The sequence below is a fragment of the Candoia aspera genome, chromosome 16, assembly GCF_035149785.1.
Source record: "Candoia aspera isolate rCanAsp1 chromosome 16, rCanAsp1.hap2, whole genome shotgun sequence".
Classification (NCBI taxonomy): domain Eukaryota; kingdom Metazoa; phylum Chordata; class Lepidosauria; order Squamata; family Boidae; genus Candoia; species Candoia aspera.
Window position 1 is genome coordinate 1303748 of NC_086168.1, and position 17659 is coordinate 1321406.

The 17659-nt window shown below is 45.4% G+C and overlaps 1 protein-coding gene and 1 long non-coding RNA gene across 7 annotated transcripts in view; one reads left to right on the forward strand and one right to left on the reverse strand.

Moving 5' to 3' along the window:
- The window catches only part of LOC134506237 (uncharacterized), a 34847-nt gene extending 25055 nt beyond the window's left edge, over positions 1–9792 (reverse strand). Inside the window, exons 1-4 of one of the 4 annotated variants that reach the window (XR_010068789.1) lie at positions 9658–9792; positions 7660–7775; positions 6174–6277; positions 3870–4118 (exon numbers count right to left, since the gene is read on the reverse strand). This is a non-coding gene — a long non-coding RNA (uncharacterized LOC134506237). Of the gene's footprint in view, positions 1–3869; positions 4119–6160; positions 6278–7659; positions 7776–9657 lie in introns of those variants that run through there. The other 3 variants (XR_010068790.1, XR_010068787.1, XR_010068788.1) reach the window with 3 other exon arrangements.
- The window catches only part of OLFM1 (olfactomedin 1), a 61398-nt gene extending 51075 nt beyond the window's left edge, over positions 1–10323 (forward strand). For all 3 annotated transcript variants that reach the window (XM_063316335.1, XM_063316333.1, XM_063316334.1), the window contains exons 3-6: positions 145–300; positions 4389–4608; positions 7686–7792; positions 9099–10323. In XM_063316335.1, coding sequence (XP_063172405.1) covers positions 145–300; positions 4389–4608; positions 7686–7792; positions 9099–9773 — 1158 coding nt within the window. In that variant the 3' untranslated portion in view covers positions 9774–10323. The remainder of the gene's footprint in view (positions 1–144; positions 301–4388; positions 4609–7685; positions 7793–9098) is intronic.
- Positions 10324–17659: the final 7336 nt, after the last annotated feature.

Consider the following 17659-nt stretch of genomic DNA (forward strand, 5'->3'; position numbering starts at 1 on the left):
GTACCTGTTATTTCTGCTCCTACTTCCCCTGGGCATGGCAAAGCGTTTTTGACAACCTTCCCTTTCTGTGACTCTTACTTTAATGGTTTCTTCTCTCTCGGTTCTCCTCCCCACTACCCCACCCCTGCCCCGGTTGTTCAACAGGTACAGAACATGTCTCAGTCAATAGAAGTCTTGGACAGGCGAACTCAACGGGATCTTCAGTATGTTGAGAAAATGGAGAATCAAATGAGAGGTCTGGAATCCAAGTTCAAGCAAGTGGAAGAGAGTCACAAGCAACATTTGGCCAGACAGTTCAAGGTGAGTATACTTCATGGGCCCAGGAAGGAAAGAAGTGCTTTCTTAGCAGAGTTTCTCCAGGGGGAGAAGGCTGAGGGTCTCTTGGGCACCGTTTCCCAACTGGAGGTCTGTAATGGTTGCCTATTCTGACATACTCAGCCTCACAAGTGGGTTCTTACTGAAAACTGATTTATTGAAAGAATAGTGTGCAGATACAAAGAAAGCTGAGAATGAGCAAAAGCGCGCCAAATACAAACTAAAAACCCTCGCCTCAAACCCGGTTCCGCCCTCGCTCCCGCTTAGCAACCACCCCCTCCCAGGTGCTAGCAACCGTTGCCCACATCGGCCTGAGAAAGTAACTTTGGACAGAGTCAATAACCCAAACATACATTCCACAGTTACAGCAAGGAGATTACAGCCTGGCACGGCTGGAAATCCCCACTCTGCAAACACGTATCAGGAAAGTGACATGCGAAACGTTACGATGTATTCAGAACATTGGAACGATGAACATGACAGGGTCCTCAGGATGGTTGGGTTCCACTCCCTTTGTGGAGCTGTACTTGCTCAGAACAGTGGTGACTGAAGCTCAGCACAGAGGCAGGACGGGAAGGACTATGTGGGGCATTTTAAGATTTCCATTGTAGCCACTGAGAGTTTCCAGGAAACCTCCATTTCCTTTGCTTAAGGTATCCCGCCACCCCTGCATTTGGGATGAACTTAATGGCTTTTAAAATCAAAGTGGCAAACAAGGAGGGCAGCCAACTTTTGTCTCCTTATCAGCACTTTGTATCTATTTTTCCTGCTAAAATCCACCCCTTTGGATTAAAGCCATAGGAGCAGGGTCAGTAAAGTAGTTGGCACCATATAGAAAAGACACAATAATCCTTTTTTTTTTTTTTTTGGTCTCCAAAACACTTTTCCCTCAAAAACTTTCATCTCTCTGCCTTTCCCTACTCTCTGTTTTTCCCCACTGAACTGCTTACCATTTAAGAGTTTTTTCTTCTCCATAACCCACAGAAACAAACATCTGTCTCTGTGGAACTCACTGTGATCCATAAGATTTATGCTGAGTAAAGTCAGCTTTCTACAGTCCAGGCATATTCAGGCTCTCAAGGGCCTGCCTAAGTTTTGCACCAAGTACATGTTGATTCCACAACCTTCTGGTATATGCAGACTGACCAAAATTGGATAATTTCTATTCAGGATAATTTACCTAATTTTTATCCTATTTGATATTCTTGTTTTGCTAAGCACAGAGAAGGGCTCTGCAAGGAAGCTTCCACCTCTGGGAATTTTATTCAGCTCTGCTTCTGAAATTTCACTTCCACACCTTCAATTATGTATTCTTTTTATTTTGGCCTGTCAGAAGGAAGCCCAATTGCTTTGAAGTAAGCTCATATTAAAAGCTGGTGGAAATTGCTACTACCTCAAAAGACAGGCTTGGGATTCAGAAGGATTTTGAGAGAGCTTACCATTGGGCCTCACACAACAAAATGCAGTTCAACTGCAAGAAATGTAGGCTCTGCATTTAGGTAGGAAAAATCAGAGAGGTAGTACAAGATAGATAGGCAGTAGTAATAATTGTGAGCAGTAATATTTGTGAGAAGAATCTGGGAGTCCTGGTAGACCACAAATCAAGCATGAGCCAGCAGTGTGCTGCAGCTGTCAAAAAAGCCAATCCAGTCTTGGGCACGTGAAATACTGTGTCCAGTTTTAGTTGCCACAGTATAAGAAGCATGCTGAGGAATAGCCTAAAGTAAAGAAGGCAAAGGGGAAATGTGCAAACCATCTTCCAATACTTGAAGGGCTGTCCCAGGGAAGAGGGTGGGAATGTATTCCCCGTAGTGCCCGAGGGGGTGACAAGAACCAGCAGGTGAAAGCTTTATAGAGGAAGATCCAAACTCAAAGCAAGGAGTAATTTCCTGACCATGGTTGCTATTTAGTGGAACAGCCTGCCTCTTGGAGTGGTGGAGGCTGCATCACTGAAGTCAAGCTTTTCATAATTAATTGTCAGATTAAAACACTTTCCTCAAACAGCCCATTTTAAATTGGACAAGGAATCATGGGAGTAACTATTGTTTCAGAACTGAATGTCAAAAAAATTCTTTTGGTTTAGAAAATTTATACTTCCGATGAATAGCATTCAGTGTAATGAATGAGAGATGTCCTTGTTAATTTCAAAATCTTACTGAAAGTTTAATATTGCACATAGAATTCTCAAGATGGAAGGGACTCTTTGAGTTGTCCGACCCAGCCACTGCTTAGTGTAGGAATCCAAACTGGAAGACCCCAACAGATGGCTGACAATCCTGCCACTGAACACTTCCATTGACCAATGGCTTCTCTGGTCCGTTGCCTCTTCTAATTAATGTGCATTATGAACACATCCTCCCTCCCATTCTTCTCAAAAGAGCTTTGCTGTCCTGTGCTGGCACAGTCTGAGCCTCTCATAAAGATGGTCTTCTGGTGGCACTTGGAGCCCCACAGGGAATACAGTGAAAACAGAGCCCCAAGTTCAAGCATCCTTGACAGTCTCAGCTTTGCTTCAGTCCATCCAATAAAGGGGATCCCACCCTTCCTCCTCTGGAGAATTGGTTCCACTGTACAACTGCTCTGCCTGCTGGATTTTTTTTTTAATGCTCAGTTTCATTTGGCACATACTAATTCAATGTTGTGGGGACCCTTAAGATGCTCTCCCCACTTCCTGTAGCTGGAATGGATATTTTCTGGAGCTGTTATCAGGCTTCTCCAACCTGTCCCTGGACCCCAATGCAGAGATCTCTTGGTAGGAAGGCTGTGGGGAAAATCCCTTAGCTAAAGTTTTCCCATGGGTCCAAATAGACCCTTTTATGCTGCCCATTCTCAGTTGAGTCAGTGGCTTCATGGAAATGCAGAATTGTGAAGACTTTTTTATATTTGCTGTCTTTCCAAATCAAAATTCATTAGACTTGGGGGAAAATGCTTTTTGGAATCCGTCACAAATTATTTCTAGGCAGAGCTAACACAATGCCTGGCCCAAAGCAGAGGTCCGTGGGGGTCCACCTGGCAGCCTTGAGCATGGCGCATGGGTACCCAGAACCCGGGGAGCCTCCCTAAGTCAGTTTGAAATGTGGAAGAGAGAGAGGCTCTCCCAGGGAGGCCCACCTCCTTTCCACTGCGGGGACGCTGTGAGGCGGGCCAGGGAAGAGGGGCCTCCTGGCAACGGGGAGGGAGGCCAAGGTTGAGGGAAGGCTTGGCGGTGAAGGGCAGGGCTCTGGGTGTTGGGGGAGGCAGCCGGGGCTGGCAGCGGGCCTCTCCTCCCTGAGCTGGTGCTTCCCGGCAATCTGGCCGGTGGGGAGGGAGCGCCCTGGGGAGGGGCGTTAGAAGGGCCACGGCTGGGATGCAAACTGTGTTGACTTCTGAGTAAGGCTCTGGGACTTGAGTGTTTCATCTTCTTGCTTGCAGGGCTAACTTAAAAGAAATTTTTACAATGTCGCACTGGCTGAAGAAGGTGTTCATCCCCCCCACATGTAACCATGAAAAAAACACACAGAGAGGGCAGAGAGCTTTTCCCACCACCCTTTGAGTTTGTCTTCTTTTGAGTTCTCTGATTCTTTTCTGCTTTTCTTTCCAAATTTCCACCATTACCAGAACCACACAGCTGAAAGCTTGTCTTTTGCATGGAACTTGTAGAAGTACATTTCATCACTAGTTTTGGAACTCCTTGTCAATGCGTTGGTTATTATTATCATCACCATCATCATCACCATCACCATCATCATCATCATTCTTTTATGGAAAAGAAAAAAAAGAATCTGTGTATGTGACCGAAGCATGTAACCTTAAGATGTTGCATTCTAAAAACAGAAAAAAAATCAAAATAAAGGCCTTTTTTCCCAAATAAGACGGTGTTCTTCAGACTGGTTAATATATATATATATATTTATATATTTCCCACATTTGAATTTCCCCCTCCCCCACAAGCATTAATAATACTAATAATGGTGGTCACTGTGGTGTGGAAAGTGGATATGGTGCATCCTGAAGCAGCAGAGGCCCAGTGCAGAGAGGGGGTTGAGGGATTTTGCACACAGAGCACTGAAACCAAGCTTATTTTAACCTTGCAGGCAATAAAAGCGAAAATGGAAGAGCTTAGGCCCTTGATCCCAGTGTTGGAGGAGTACAAAGCCGATGCCAAATTGGTTTTGCAGTTTAAAGAGGAGGTGCAGAACCTGACGTCAGTTCTAAACGAGCTCCAGGAAGAAATTGGCGCCTTTGACTACGAAGAGCTTCAGAGCAGAGTGTCAAATCTTGAAGAGAGGCTGCGGGCATGCATGCAGAAATTAGGTAGGAGATGCACCGGCCCCCAGAGGCAGTGCGCCCTCACCTTCTGGGCTTTACTGCTTCTACAAGATGCACAGGCTTGCCAGAGATGCAGGAGTCACACACCAACAGAACTCAGTTGGTGCCCAGCCACATCAGAGTTCAGCCCCCACCCCCTGCGTTCAGGCAGAGGGTTTCCAATGCAACCTACAAAGAAGGACTAGAGGCAGGGGCCTTCATGGCCCTCTGGTCAAGCCCTCGTAAGGGAGAGATCAGGGGAAACGTTTGCACACAAATGTGTGATGATAAAGCCAAGGCAAGCCTGATACCACAGGAGCCTTGCCCATTTCACAGAGAGAAAGGATGGATGGATGGATGTGGATGGATGGATGGATGTGGATGGTGGATTCAGGGCCATTCTGCACACCAGGCAAACCTGTGGTGCTTTCCAAAAGGGCCACTGTGGCAATAATCTCTAATATGGAATGTGCATGTGGAAGGGAGCAGGGATAAGAAACTGTTGACCAAAGGGGTGGCAGGAAAGCATTTCCTGAACACGCAGGGCTCTCTTGAAACACCAAAGGGAGATTTTGGGCTCTGTACAAGCTCAAATGTACCCTTTTGCCGGCTTGAAAGGGTCCAACTGTCACAAGCCAAGATTCCAAATCCACTAAGTTCAGGAGTCTTAATACTGTTGCTGGCATTAGTTTTACATCCTGCTGATCTGAAACACAATCAACAGTAAATCTTCAACTAACAAGTAAACAACAAAAATAAAAATGAGACTCCAAACAGCTAACAGTGAAAAAATGCAGAGATAAAATTAATATGATAGCTGCAAACATAAACACCAATAATATAATTAAAACCACTACCCTACTGCCAACCTCAAGCCCCATTGAGATTAATCAGGTTTCTTTTTCTGCTGAAGCCACCCTGTCTTCTCTGCTACAGGTGTGAAAGTCCCATAAGTTTCTGGGGTGACTGAGAGACCTTTTCTCTGCTGTTCCATGGTCCCACTTTTCCAGATTCAGGACCACCTGGTGACTTGGGAATCCATGACTCAGAAAGCCCTTGATCCAATAAACGGGGCTCCATTTGGAAACTCAGGGGAACATTTCAGGGTTGTGAGATGGGGTTTGTGGCAGGAGTGGCCATATCTCTGCCAGGGAAATGTTCCATTAAATTGATCGAGGAGGAGCAAAGGCTTTTTTGCTGGAAATCAAGTGAGCTGAAGTATCTCCTGTGGACATCAAACACAGGATTTTCAGTTTCTGCTGGATATCAGTCAGGTTGTGGGCCAAAACAGGAAGCTGGAGTCACAATCATGAATTGGTGGGACTTATAATTGTACAATGCCACTAAAGTTCATTAAAAACTAAGCCTTAAAGCTTAAACGTTGAGAAAGTTTACCCCAGGTAAGTGGGTAGTAGATGGCAGGTGAATATTTTTTCCCCCTGGTATTCTATTGGTGATGGAGAGACTCTATGGGATGCAGTTTACATTTGTGGTTCATTGATTGCTTGTTAAAGATAAGGTTGAAAATCAAATCAGGTTTCCACAAATCTTTACTAACCTTGCTAACCTACCAGAGAAGGGGATGTATCTCTCACCATATCCACTGGATTGGTTCCAGAGGGTTGCCAATTTATTACTCTTTCAAGGCTGGGTATCCCAGAAATGAGTTTTGCATCTGACAGGCAAGAAGAATAAAGAAGTGTGCAAGACTACCTAAAGAGGTCAACAGACTTTAGAATCTTTCTCTCTCTTTTGCTCCATTTAATGGCAACTTAAGTTTTTAAGATGTTTTATTACGTGCCAACTTTCACCTACCTGATCTCACTGAAAAATTGTATACATTTCTGAGGAGTTTAAGCCCAATTCCTTCATATACTGTTCTAACCGCAATCCATATTGGATGGAACCAGTTTTTCCCAAGTTTCGTGATGAACAGAAACATCCCAAAACCATGGTAGACCCCTGTGAACGAATATGAGGGTCCAGGGAGCTTATAATTGTTATTTATTGAAAGAGAAGTCCCTGAAATACATAAGACTGGGGGATGGAGAACTTCTTTTAATTGGAAAGCAGAGACCACATAACTATGGGATTTGTCACTTCTGATGCGGTAGCTTTTAGCTAATTGGAGTTAGATGCATGAAGGATACCTATGTCATTGTGTATTGGGCGGTATGAATTTCTGAGTGTTCTGTATATTGATGCAATTCTTCCTAAACAGCCCTAGTTGCTACAAAACTGAATTCAGCTATCAAAATCCTAATGTCTAAGGCCAAATATGCTAGTAAATTATGCTTTCTGCTCTTTATCGTGGATGGGGTGATGTTCCTGGACATCCCAAAACAGGGGTATGAAAACTGCTATGACGGAACATCTCATTAGTAATGGGACATGCAAAAATGATTCCTTGAGAGCTGGTAGCTTCTGTTAGAGAAAATATTTCAAATTAGATGAGTTCTTTCTTAGTTTGAAGTGAAGAACTTGCTTTCAACAAGGGGTGGGTTCTCTTTCATTTAAACAGATACTGGGTGGTCATCTATCAGAGATGTTCTGATGGATCCTGTACCGAGTCCCTCATCCTAGGGTGGTGGACTAGATGACCTTTCCAGCTCTATGATTTTGTGATTCTAAATCTTTTGTGACGAAGACACTTTTGGCAAGAATCTCTTGTATGGAATGTAGAGGTCCCTGTTTGTAAGGAAGCACCAGAGGCACACCCTGCCAAGGGAAGGCAACTGGAGGAACTCCTCCCCAAGGGCTTTTTCTGAACAGGAAGCAGCCAAGAAAACCACAGACGTATGGAGAACCATGTAACCTCCCATCACCCCAAAAACCATTAGCTTCCTCTGGCATCTCAGAATAACACAGCCACTTTCTCTGGCTAGTGAATAATACCCTGGACTCAAAACTACCATCCAAAGAAATGTGAAAGCATGCTAAATATGAGGTAGAAAACAGAAGCCTCTTTCCCAGGACAAGAAAATCTGCACATTTTGACACAGGGTTATGCAGACCATGGTTAAAAGTCGGGGGGGGAGAATCGCAGGACTTGCTTACTTTCGTTGTGTTCAACTATCTTGCAGCGTGTGGGAAATTGACTGCAATAAGTGACCCCATAACCGTAAAGACTTCTGGTTCAAGGTTTGGCTCCTGGATGACAGATCCCTTGGCTCCTGAAGGTGAAAGCAAGGTAGGATCACGCCCTTGTGCCTTTCCTGATGCTGTGAACAGGGACAGTAAGGCTTTGATCAAAGCGTTGCCCCCTAAGAAGGGGAGATGTATTATCCGAACACATTGCGGTATCCTCAGCTGATTTCAGATCGCACAGATCCACTTTGGTTTGAAGAAAAGGTCAGCAGCAAGCCCTCAAAGGGCTCAGAGGTGCAGAGAAAGAGGCCTGTCTTGTCTAATGCCCTCATTGCTGGAGGCACAATTCAGGAGATGGGCCTGGGCAGTTCCTATGCTAGTCTCTAGGGTGAGACCTCTTTTCCACCGGGTTCCAAATCACCCTGGTTTATCTTTTATCTTTATCTACATCTCAAGGGGTGGGAGAAAAAGGGAGCAGTCAAATACAGAGGGCAAAGCAAAGCCTTGTCCTACCAAAGGACTTCTTAGGCCTCTGTTAAGTGCGGAGCTCTTTGCAGCCCCCACAACTAATTGATGAAGATGTAATGCCTCCATGAGTGCTGCTGCATGACAGAATCACCTCACTGAGAGAAGAGTTTCCTTTTCTATTATTGGTAAGCCCCCACAGCTATGCTCACTCAAGAGGACTGTGGGTCCTCTGTGTAGCCACAGCCCATTCTGCATAATCTATGTCTTTGCTGGCTACAGAGAGCAAAGGATTTTGCAGAGCACCAGAGCTCCATCACATGACCTCTACAAAGAGGGAAGAATGGTTGTGCCCAAGGGGGTAGGTCTGAAGGTCCAGGAAAGCTTTGCTGCCGTCCTTCGCAGGAACTGCATGGATGACTTCGAGATAGAGGGAGCTTGTTGCCATTGTTAAATTAATCATATAATGTCACATGTCTCAGAGATGGTCTTTCAAAGCCCTAAGTACATGTGACACATGAATTTATTTGCTTTATTTTCATCTTCTCAAAGAAGCACTGACAATTAAGAAAAAAGCAGGTGTTTAATCTCTTGTTAGTCAGTAACTGAATGTGTGCATTGAATCTGTTGAAAGAAAGCCATTTCCATCTAACGGGGGGGGGGGGAGACTCATCTTTCCCATCTTTGGCACTAAGATTTGTGAAAGCCCAGGCAGGTTAGCTGCTCCTACCTGAAGAGCCAGTTGAATTCATTGCTACTCTGTGTGTGTGTGTTGGATAACAAATCTCAACTCCCCATGGTGACTGAAGCAGATGGGAACGGTAGTCCCACAGATGGAGGGCTCCAGATTCAAGTAAGCTATTGACACTTGACAGAAGAGCAGTAAGATGGGCCCATTTTTTTTAATGCTTTTCGCTTCTCTGTGTTATGCTGCTCTTCTCTAGGTCTGGTACATGGACAGTTATCATAACAACCGATTTGTCCGTGAATACAAATCCATGTCTGACTTTATGAACACGGATAACTTCACCTCTCACCGCCTTCCACACCCATGGTCTGGCACTGGCCAAGTGGTCTACAATGGCTCAATTTATTTTAACAAATACCAAAGCCACATAATCATCAAGTTTGACTTGAAAACAGAGAGCATCCTTAAAACGCGTAGCTTGGATTATGCTGGCTACAATAATGTCTATCATTATGCCTGGGGTGGCCATTCAGACATCGACCTCATGGTGGATGAGAACGGGCTTTGGGCTGTCTACGCCACCAACCAAAATGCGGGGAACATCGTTATCAGTAAGCTGGACCCCAACACCTTGCAGAGCCTCCAGACCTGGAACACAAGTTACCCCAAGCGCAGTGCTGGTGAAGGGTTCATCATCTGTGGCACATTATATGTCACCAATGGTTATTCGGGAGGAACCAAGGTGACCTACGCTTACCAGACCAACAGCTCCACTTATGAATATATAGACATCCCATTCCTAAACAAGTACTCACATATTTCCATGCTGGACTACAACCCCAAGGACAGAGCGCTCTACGCGTGGAACAATGGCCACCAAATACTCTACAATGTCACCCTTTTCCACGTCATCAGGTCCGATGAGTTATAGTCCCCTTTGTGGTGCAAAGATGGAACTGAATGCTTCGCACACAGCAACCCAGAGAGAGCATAAGTTCAGATGGACATATATTTTAAATTATCAAAAGGAAAGTTTCAAAATGGAGCAGCTGCCAAAATGTAAAGAGAGAGGATTATATCTTAGTTAAAACTGCAAGATCAGAACTTACCTCTCAAATGTCAAACTACTATTATTGACAACAGGAAAAAATGCTACTCATTTGCAGCTGGAACTGCACTTGAAAAATACTTTCCAGCCACTTTTTCAGGGTGGGGCTGGGACGGTTGTCCCCCCATTTATGTTCCAATAGCAAAGCTGTAGTTATAACGTACAATGAAAGGCAATGACTGTTGGACATTCATCACGGGGTGGTGGGGTAGGGTTATCTGGTTTTCTTGTTTTCCCTCTTTTCTTCTTTTGCCTTTGTTTCTTCTTGGTGTGTTGCATGGACACTTTCCTATATCACAGCAAGCTACAATGAATGTCTCGGTTGTTTGACAACACACGGTTGATTCATACTGATAGTGTTTGATTTTTTTTTTTAATAAAAAGAGGGTTGTGTGTAAAGATTGTATAACCATTACAGCTAGCAACTCATCTCTCTCTCTCTCTCATTATCTCTGTGTTTTATGTCCCCTTTAGACAAACTGTTCTGAGACCCAAGCTAATGGAACTGTGTCTTTAGTAGCTATAAAATACAAAAAGAAAAAAAGCTATGTACTATTGACAAGATGTTGTACCCAAATATTTGTTTGAACATGTATACAACCAATAACTTGTACCCTAAATGTCTGTTATTAACCAGAGGTGGAAAACTTTATATGTCCAAGTTTATGCAATGAATGTTGTAAATGCAAACAATGTCATTTGAATTAATAAATGAAAATTTCATATCTTAAAAATAGCATAGTGTTTATGTCACAGATAGGTACCTAATGTCTGGAAGGACATTCAGAAGCAAGATAAATTTAATACACCGTCTTTCACTTTCCTCCCAATTCTATGAATATTTTAACTTTCTCTTTATATAACATTCTGTACATTTTGCTTTTTTTGAAAAATGGACTTCCTTTTATCCCATTGCATGCAGGTGGCTAAATATTTCTATACTGTATCTTTCAAATTGCAGTGCCCTTTGAAATGTCGCAAATGTTTGCAAATTTGGTTTGTTTTTGTTCCATGGAATGTGAGGCAAAACCAAACTACGTCATGGCTGAGCGTCACGCGTGAGGCCATTGCTGACAGACAAGGCCTGCTTTTTCTCATTTTGAAGGGAGGCAGTTCCTGCTAGTTGGAAAATCTAGGTGAGATCATTAGTTGAATACCCTGCTGAAGACCAGTTTGACAGCGGAGCTAATGCAGAGAGACTAGATCGCTTTCAGTCAGGGACACTTTCTCTGGTTTCCTGCACTGAGCAGAGTGCGGGGCGGACTCAGCGGCTTCAGATTCCACAGCTCTGAGCCTGGGGGCATCCAGCTACCAGTGCAGGAGACCAGATCAGATCCGTGAGCAGCCAAATCTCGGAGTTGGCTCCCATCCTGGCCCAGAATGCTTAAGTGTGGCTACTGTTGATGTCTGAAGCTGCTCCTTTCCAGGTGTCCCACCTCCCCATCCCTCAATAACAGGCTGAACCATTATGGAAATGGTGTGGCCATTTGCACCCCTGCAGAGGTGGTGAGCAAAGACGCTTTTCCAAAGGTGCTTCTTCCACAGACAGGTGGCTGCCAGCAGACATGAAAGATACCAGGAAAAATTATCTCCGCTATGTGCTGTTATGGCATTTCATTGTTCATGGCTTGTAAAGGGCACTGCTTTATAACTTGCCCAGTGCAAACAATCAAATCCCTGCCTCTCTATATATTTTCTCTTCCCCATTCCTTTCTATCTTTGGCCAATTAAAGCAATTTTAATTTTAAGTGCATATAAAAATCCTTACTTCATGCAAAGCTATACTTTACTTAACCAAAGTTTATTAAATGCACTGCAGTTGGCTGGGTTTACCCAGCCCTGAGCAACAAGGGGCTTATTTGAAATGTTGCAAATGTGGGGATGCTCACAAAGAGGCTGCCTCAGTGAATGTGACCTCCCAACCAAACCAGCTCAGCTTTGCCCCCCTCCTCCTTTTTTCTGGGCTACAGACTCTCCCAATTTTAGCTTTTCCAGGATCTTGAGGGCAAGAGGAATTCTTCAAAGTACAGATGATGCTAGAGGTTAGCACAGAGCTTGACAATTTCCCTGCTTTTGATTAAAAGAATAAAAAGTAAATAAAAGGAAGCAGGGAACACAGGCAACAAACACAAAGGAAAGAGGCCATCTTGGGAAGGAAGCCTCAGCCGGGCCAGATTCTGTGACACAAACATCATGATGTTTATTCTGGTCATTTGACAGATTCTGGGCACCATGTTTAAAAGGATATGGACAGGTGGGAAGAGGAAGAGGAAGGCCAAAAAGACAATACAGAGATGTGAGGACCTGCCCTCTAAGGACAGGCTAAAGGAACTGGGGTGTTCAGTCTGGGGAAAGGAAGATGGAGGGGAGACACAATAGCCATGTTCAGACACATAAAGGGAAACCACAGGGTGGATGGCCAAGAACTGGTTTTCAAGGTCCCAGAAAGTAGGACTAGAAAGAATGCATGCAAGTTGCAGCTATCTAGATTTTATTTAAATAGAAGGAAAAGCTTCCTATTGGTAACATTTATATAACAGTGAAACAGTCCTTGGGAAGCCTTGAGGCTTGCCAGTTTTGCGCTTGGTTGTTGCGCACACAGGGCAAGCGGCCACCTAAGTTTTAAGGTCCCTTAGAAGAGTTGGCCACCAGAATTGACGTCTGATGAGGTGAAGGGTTTTAAGGTATCCAAAATGTCCAGCCAACTTATCGTCATGGCAGCGCTGGAGGATCGTCTTTCATAAAGCCTCAGGGACATACAGACAATCGTTTCGCCAGGCAAAGTCCTCAGTAAAAGTTACAGTGTTTAAGTTTGCTTGTAACCAAGTGTCAGATTTCAGGTGGAAAAGCAACTATTGTTTCAAGTCTGATGGAATTGGCAGACGCGCTGGACGGGAGGGAGGCGGAGCGGTCTGGCGTTGAGCCTGTTGCGCTCGCGTCTGACTGCATGTCACAGCTGCCAAACTCAATTGCTTTTCAGTCCATACAGTACCCTGTACCATTGGCCCAGGGCCAGCATCTTGGGGTCTGCGTGATAAAGCATCTGCTAAAAAGTTTTTCCTGCCTGGTATAAACTTGAGTGTGAAATCGAAGTGAGTGAAAAATTCAGCCCATCGAAGTTGTTTGGGGCTGAGTTTTCGACTGGTGCTTAAGGCTTCTAGGTTCTTATGATCAGTCCACACTTCAAACGGGTGGGAAGCCCCTTCTAATAAGTGACGCCAGGTTTCCAAGGCTGTTTTGACAGCAAACACCTCTTTTTCCCAAACATGCCACCTCCTCTCTGTTTCTGTGAACTTGCGAGAGAGGTAAGCACAGGGTTTTAAAGTGCCAGATTGGTCTGCTTGAAGCAGAATTGCTCCGATGGAGAAGTCAGAGGCATCAACCTGCACTACGAAAGGCTTAGTTGGGGTAGGATGCTGCAAAATAGGTTCAGTGGTGAAAATCTGTTTGAGTGCATCGAACGCTTGTTGGCAGGCTGGGGTCCATTTAAAGAGCGGGCCTGGATTCTTCGAGCGCCGCGTATCCCCCTGAGCTTTAGTTTTTAGTAGTTCAGTCAGGGGAAGGGCAGTTTCAGCAAAACTTTGGGCAAATGCCCTATAGAAATTGGCGAATCCAAGGAAACTTTGTAATTGTCGCCTGGTATGGGGAGGCTCCCATGCCAAAATGGCTTCAACCTTGGCAGGGTCCATCTCAATGCCCTTTGCTGAAATTCTATACCCCAGGTAATCAATTTGTGATTGATGGAAGGCACACTTGGACAGTTTCGCATACAACTCTGCTTTTCTCAGTTTAGCAAGCACTTGACGCACCAAGTGAATATGTTCTGCCATGGTTTCAGTATAAATCAATACATCATCCAAATACACTAATACTCCTTTAAATAGGTGGTCATGCAAGACCTCATTGATGAGTTGCATAAAAACCCCAGGTGCCCCAGACAAACCAAAAGGCAACACGTTGTATTGGAAAGCCCCGAGAGGACAGTTAAACGCTGTTTTCCACTCATCCCCTTCCCTTATGTGAATGCGAAAATAGGCTTCCCTTAAGTCTAATTTTGAGAAGATTTTACCTTTGGCCAGATGTGATAACATATCTTTGATGAGGGGTAAAGGATATTTATTTAATATTGATACTGCATTGAGCCCGCGGAAATCGGTACATAGTCTCAAAGAACCATCCTTTTTTGGTCTAAAGAGAACAGGTGCCCCCACCAGGGAGTTTGCTGGCTCAATGAAACCCCTAGCTAAGTTTTTGTCAATGAATTCTCTCAGTGTAGTCAGCTCTTTAGGGGACATGGCATAGATTTTTGGGTGAGGTAATTTTGCATTGGGCAGAAATTCAATGGCACAGTCTGTCTTTCGGTGAGGCGGTAACCGATCTGCTTCCTTCTCTCCAAACACATCTGCAAAATCTTGGTATTGCCTGGGCAGTCCTTCTAGGGGTTCAAGGGTTTGTATAGTGGTGGTAGCCACCCGTCCACCCTCAATGTCCTCCAATAAGTCCTTTTCTGGTGCTTTATAAAATCCATCAGCAAACGTTACAGTTCTATGCAGCCAGTTGATAAAAGGGTTTTGTTGTACGAACCAAGGCATTCCCAAAATGACTAAAGGACCCCCCACTGGAGCTATGACAAAAGGTAATTTCTCCCAATGGGTACCCATTTGTAAAGCCACCAGTCCTGTGGAGTGGGTGACCGCCTTTCCCCCAGCCATAGTTCCATCCAATTGTGTGAAGATCATTGGCCGTTGCAAAGGGAACGTGGGCAGTTCTAAGGCAGCTACAACATCGGGATGCATTAGCGAACGTGAACAACCTGAATCTAGCATAGCCCAGACTTCCACAGTTTTGGTTCTAGATCCCAATTTCAATTTTACAGTCAGTGTAGGAAAATTCCCACTCACCGAATCGTGGTTGCACCTGGTTTCTTCCACCTGCCCAATGGTGCCCTTCAGAGCAGGTGGTAACCTTTTCCCGCCAGCTGGTCAAACTGTAATTCCTCCTCCTCTTCCCCAAATGGGAGGTCTGAAGGGTCGACTTCTGCGCAGGCAGCCCTCATCTTACGCGGTAATGATGGCGATTTTCCCGATGGTTTCCCTGGCCGCTCCTCCGGTCTGCGTCTCGGGCACGAAGTGGCACGATGCCCTTCCTTCCCGCATCTCAGGCATTGACCTTTCGCAAATCGTCATTCTCTTTCTTCCTCCCAACTTTTCGTTTTAGGGCGGGTTGAAAATCCCATGGTGCGAGCCCCTCTAGTTGCTCTGCCCTGCTTCAGTTCCTTGCTATGGGCGAACATTTCTAGAGCGTTTTCCGCGCTGCCCGCCAACTGTATCCACCCATACAACGTTTTGGGATCATCCCGACACAAAGCCCACCGGAGGACTTCCGTCTCCAGTCCTTGTTTAAACATTTCCACTAAAGTTGACTGGGACCAATCCTCTACCTTCCCTGCCAGGGCTTTAAATTCCAAAGCGTAGTCTGCGACAGAGAGGGTTCCCTGATAAAAGTTTTTTCAGTGCCCTTTTTGCTCTCTCTTGGGCCAAGGGGTCTTCAAAATGCTGTTTTAGTGCCCACAGAAACTCATCAAAGTCCTCTAACTCCGTAGCTTCTGTTTGGCATAACTGCACATACCAATCCACTGCCCGCCCCTTTAGCTTGTTAGCAATAATATTAATTTTACCCTGTTCCAAACGAAAACTTCGCCCCCAATCTTCCAAATAATGTCTAGCATTAGTAATGAAAAAGGATAGCTTGGTAGGGTCGCCATCAAACTTTACCCCAAATGGTGGAAGGGTTCTTATCGGCTCCGCCGGCTGTGATGGCTCCACAAACTTCAACGCACATCGAGCCCCCAGTGGTGGCCGATCCCTGGTTGCTCTCAACTCCCGTCCCCTCGATTGTCGGGAAGCTCGAATCCTGCTTCTTCCCCTGAGTGATGGGGACCTCTCTCTCGGGTAAGCCAATTGTGTGGGGTCTTCCTCCCAATCTTCCTGCAGGGACACCGACCCTCTGGGGATATCCTTCAGGAGGGCCACTATCATGTCCATTTTATCCTCTATTGCTTTCATGCGGGCAGGGGTGACAGGCTCCTCTAAGGGTCTAGTGGTCACTACAACCCTTGGTGATAACGGGGGTTCAGGTTCCCAGGATGGCTGTGGTGAATCCCTCCCCGTTCTTGCTTCCACCTCGGGCTGGAGTTCACCCCTTGTAGCACCCTGCACCGCCAACAATAGATCATCCAATTGGGCATCTCTCGGCGCGCTGCCCTTTGGGCTCGCGAACTCGGAGCCACCAGGGTCTTTGTCGAGTCCAGCTCCTCTTCGCTCCCATCACTTTCGCGTAGTTGAGGTTCTATCATCGCTAGCGCTCCCCTTTACCCAAACTTGGATGGGGCTAGCGGAAAATGATATAAATGATTCTCAGTTTTATGTAGTAAAGGTAAAGGTTTCCCTCGACGTAAAGTCCAGTCATGTCCGACTCTAGGGGGCGGTGCTCATCTCCGTTTCTAAGCCTTGGAGCCGGCGTTGTCATAGACACTTCCGGGTCATGTGGCCAGCATGACGACTCGGAACGCCGTTACCTTCCCGCCAAAGCGGTACCTATTGATCTACTCACATTTGCATGTTTTCGAACTGCTAGGTGAGCAGGAGCTGGGACGAGCAACGGGAGCTCACCCCACCGCACGGTTTCGAACCACCGACCTTCCGATCGGCAGCTTAGCGGTTTAACCCGCAGCACCACTGCGTCCCTCTCAGTTTTATGTAATGGTTGCCTAATCCCAAATACTCAGTCTCACAAGCCCGGGCTTAAAGATAACTGATTTATTAAAGGAATAGTATGCAAATACAGAGAAAACTGAGAATGAGCAAAAGCGCACCAAATACAAACTTAAAAGCCTTGCTTCCAACCCAGTCCCGCCCCAAGCGCTCGTTAGCAACCACCCCCACCCAGGTGCTAGCAACCGTTACATGTGCCTGGGAAAGTAACCTTGAACAGAGTTGCAAACCCAAACATACATTCCAAAGTAGCAAAATAAAGAGCACAGCAATAATGGAAAATACCAGGAAGCGTTCAAGCATGTAATACACGGATCGACGGTTTGACATGTGAAACGTTACGATGTTAACAGAACATCGAAACAGTGAACATGACACCCCTCTCCGAGCAGGCATGATTTACACTTTTTAAAATCTGGCATCTTAGTGCACTCTTAGCTTGCCTTTTAGCCAGGAAGTTTTCTGAACCAATGTGACTTCCTCAATAAACTTACTTCTCTCAATCTTCAGTGCAGGGCTCTGGGTGTTTTCCCCCCGGATCAGATTCCCCACTCCAGGTTTTGTCCAGTAGAGAAAATGCTACCAGCCAGTTCCACCAACGTTGCATTGGTCAGACCATGCCTAGAATACTGGGTCCATTTCTGGTGGCCAAATTACAAGGAGGATGCTGAGGAACAGAAGAGAGTGCAGAGAAAAGCAATGAAGAGAGTTGGGGCCTTGGGGGCTATGAAGAAAGGCTAAAAGCACTGGATATATTTAAAGAAGAGAAGGTTGAGTGGAGACACGATGCAGTCTTCTACTTAAAAAGACATCAGAGAAGTGGATGTGTTCAAACCAGAACTGGGAAAGTGCTGAAATTCATGAAAAGCATCCGGGTGAATAGGACACATAACCAAGTAGAACGTAAAGATGAAAACTTTGCAAAACTGGGTAATG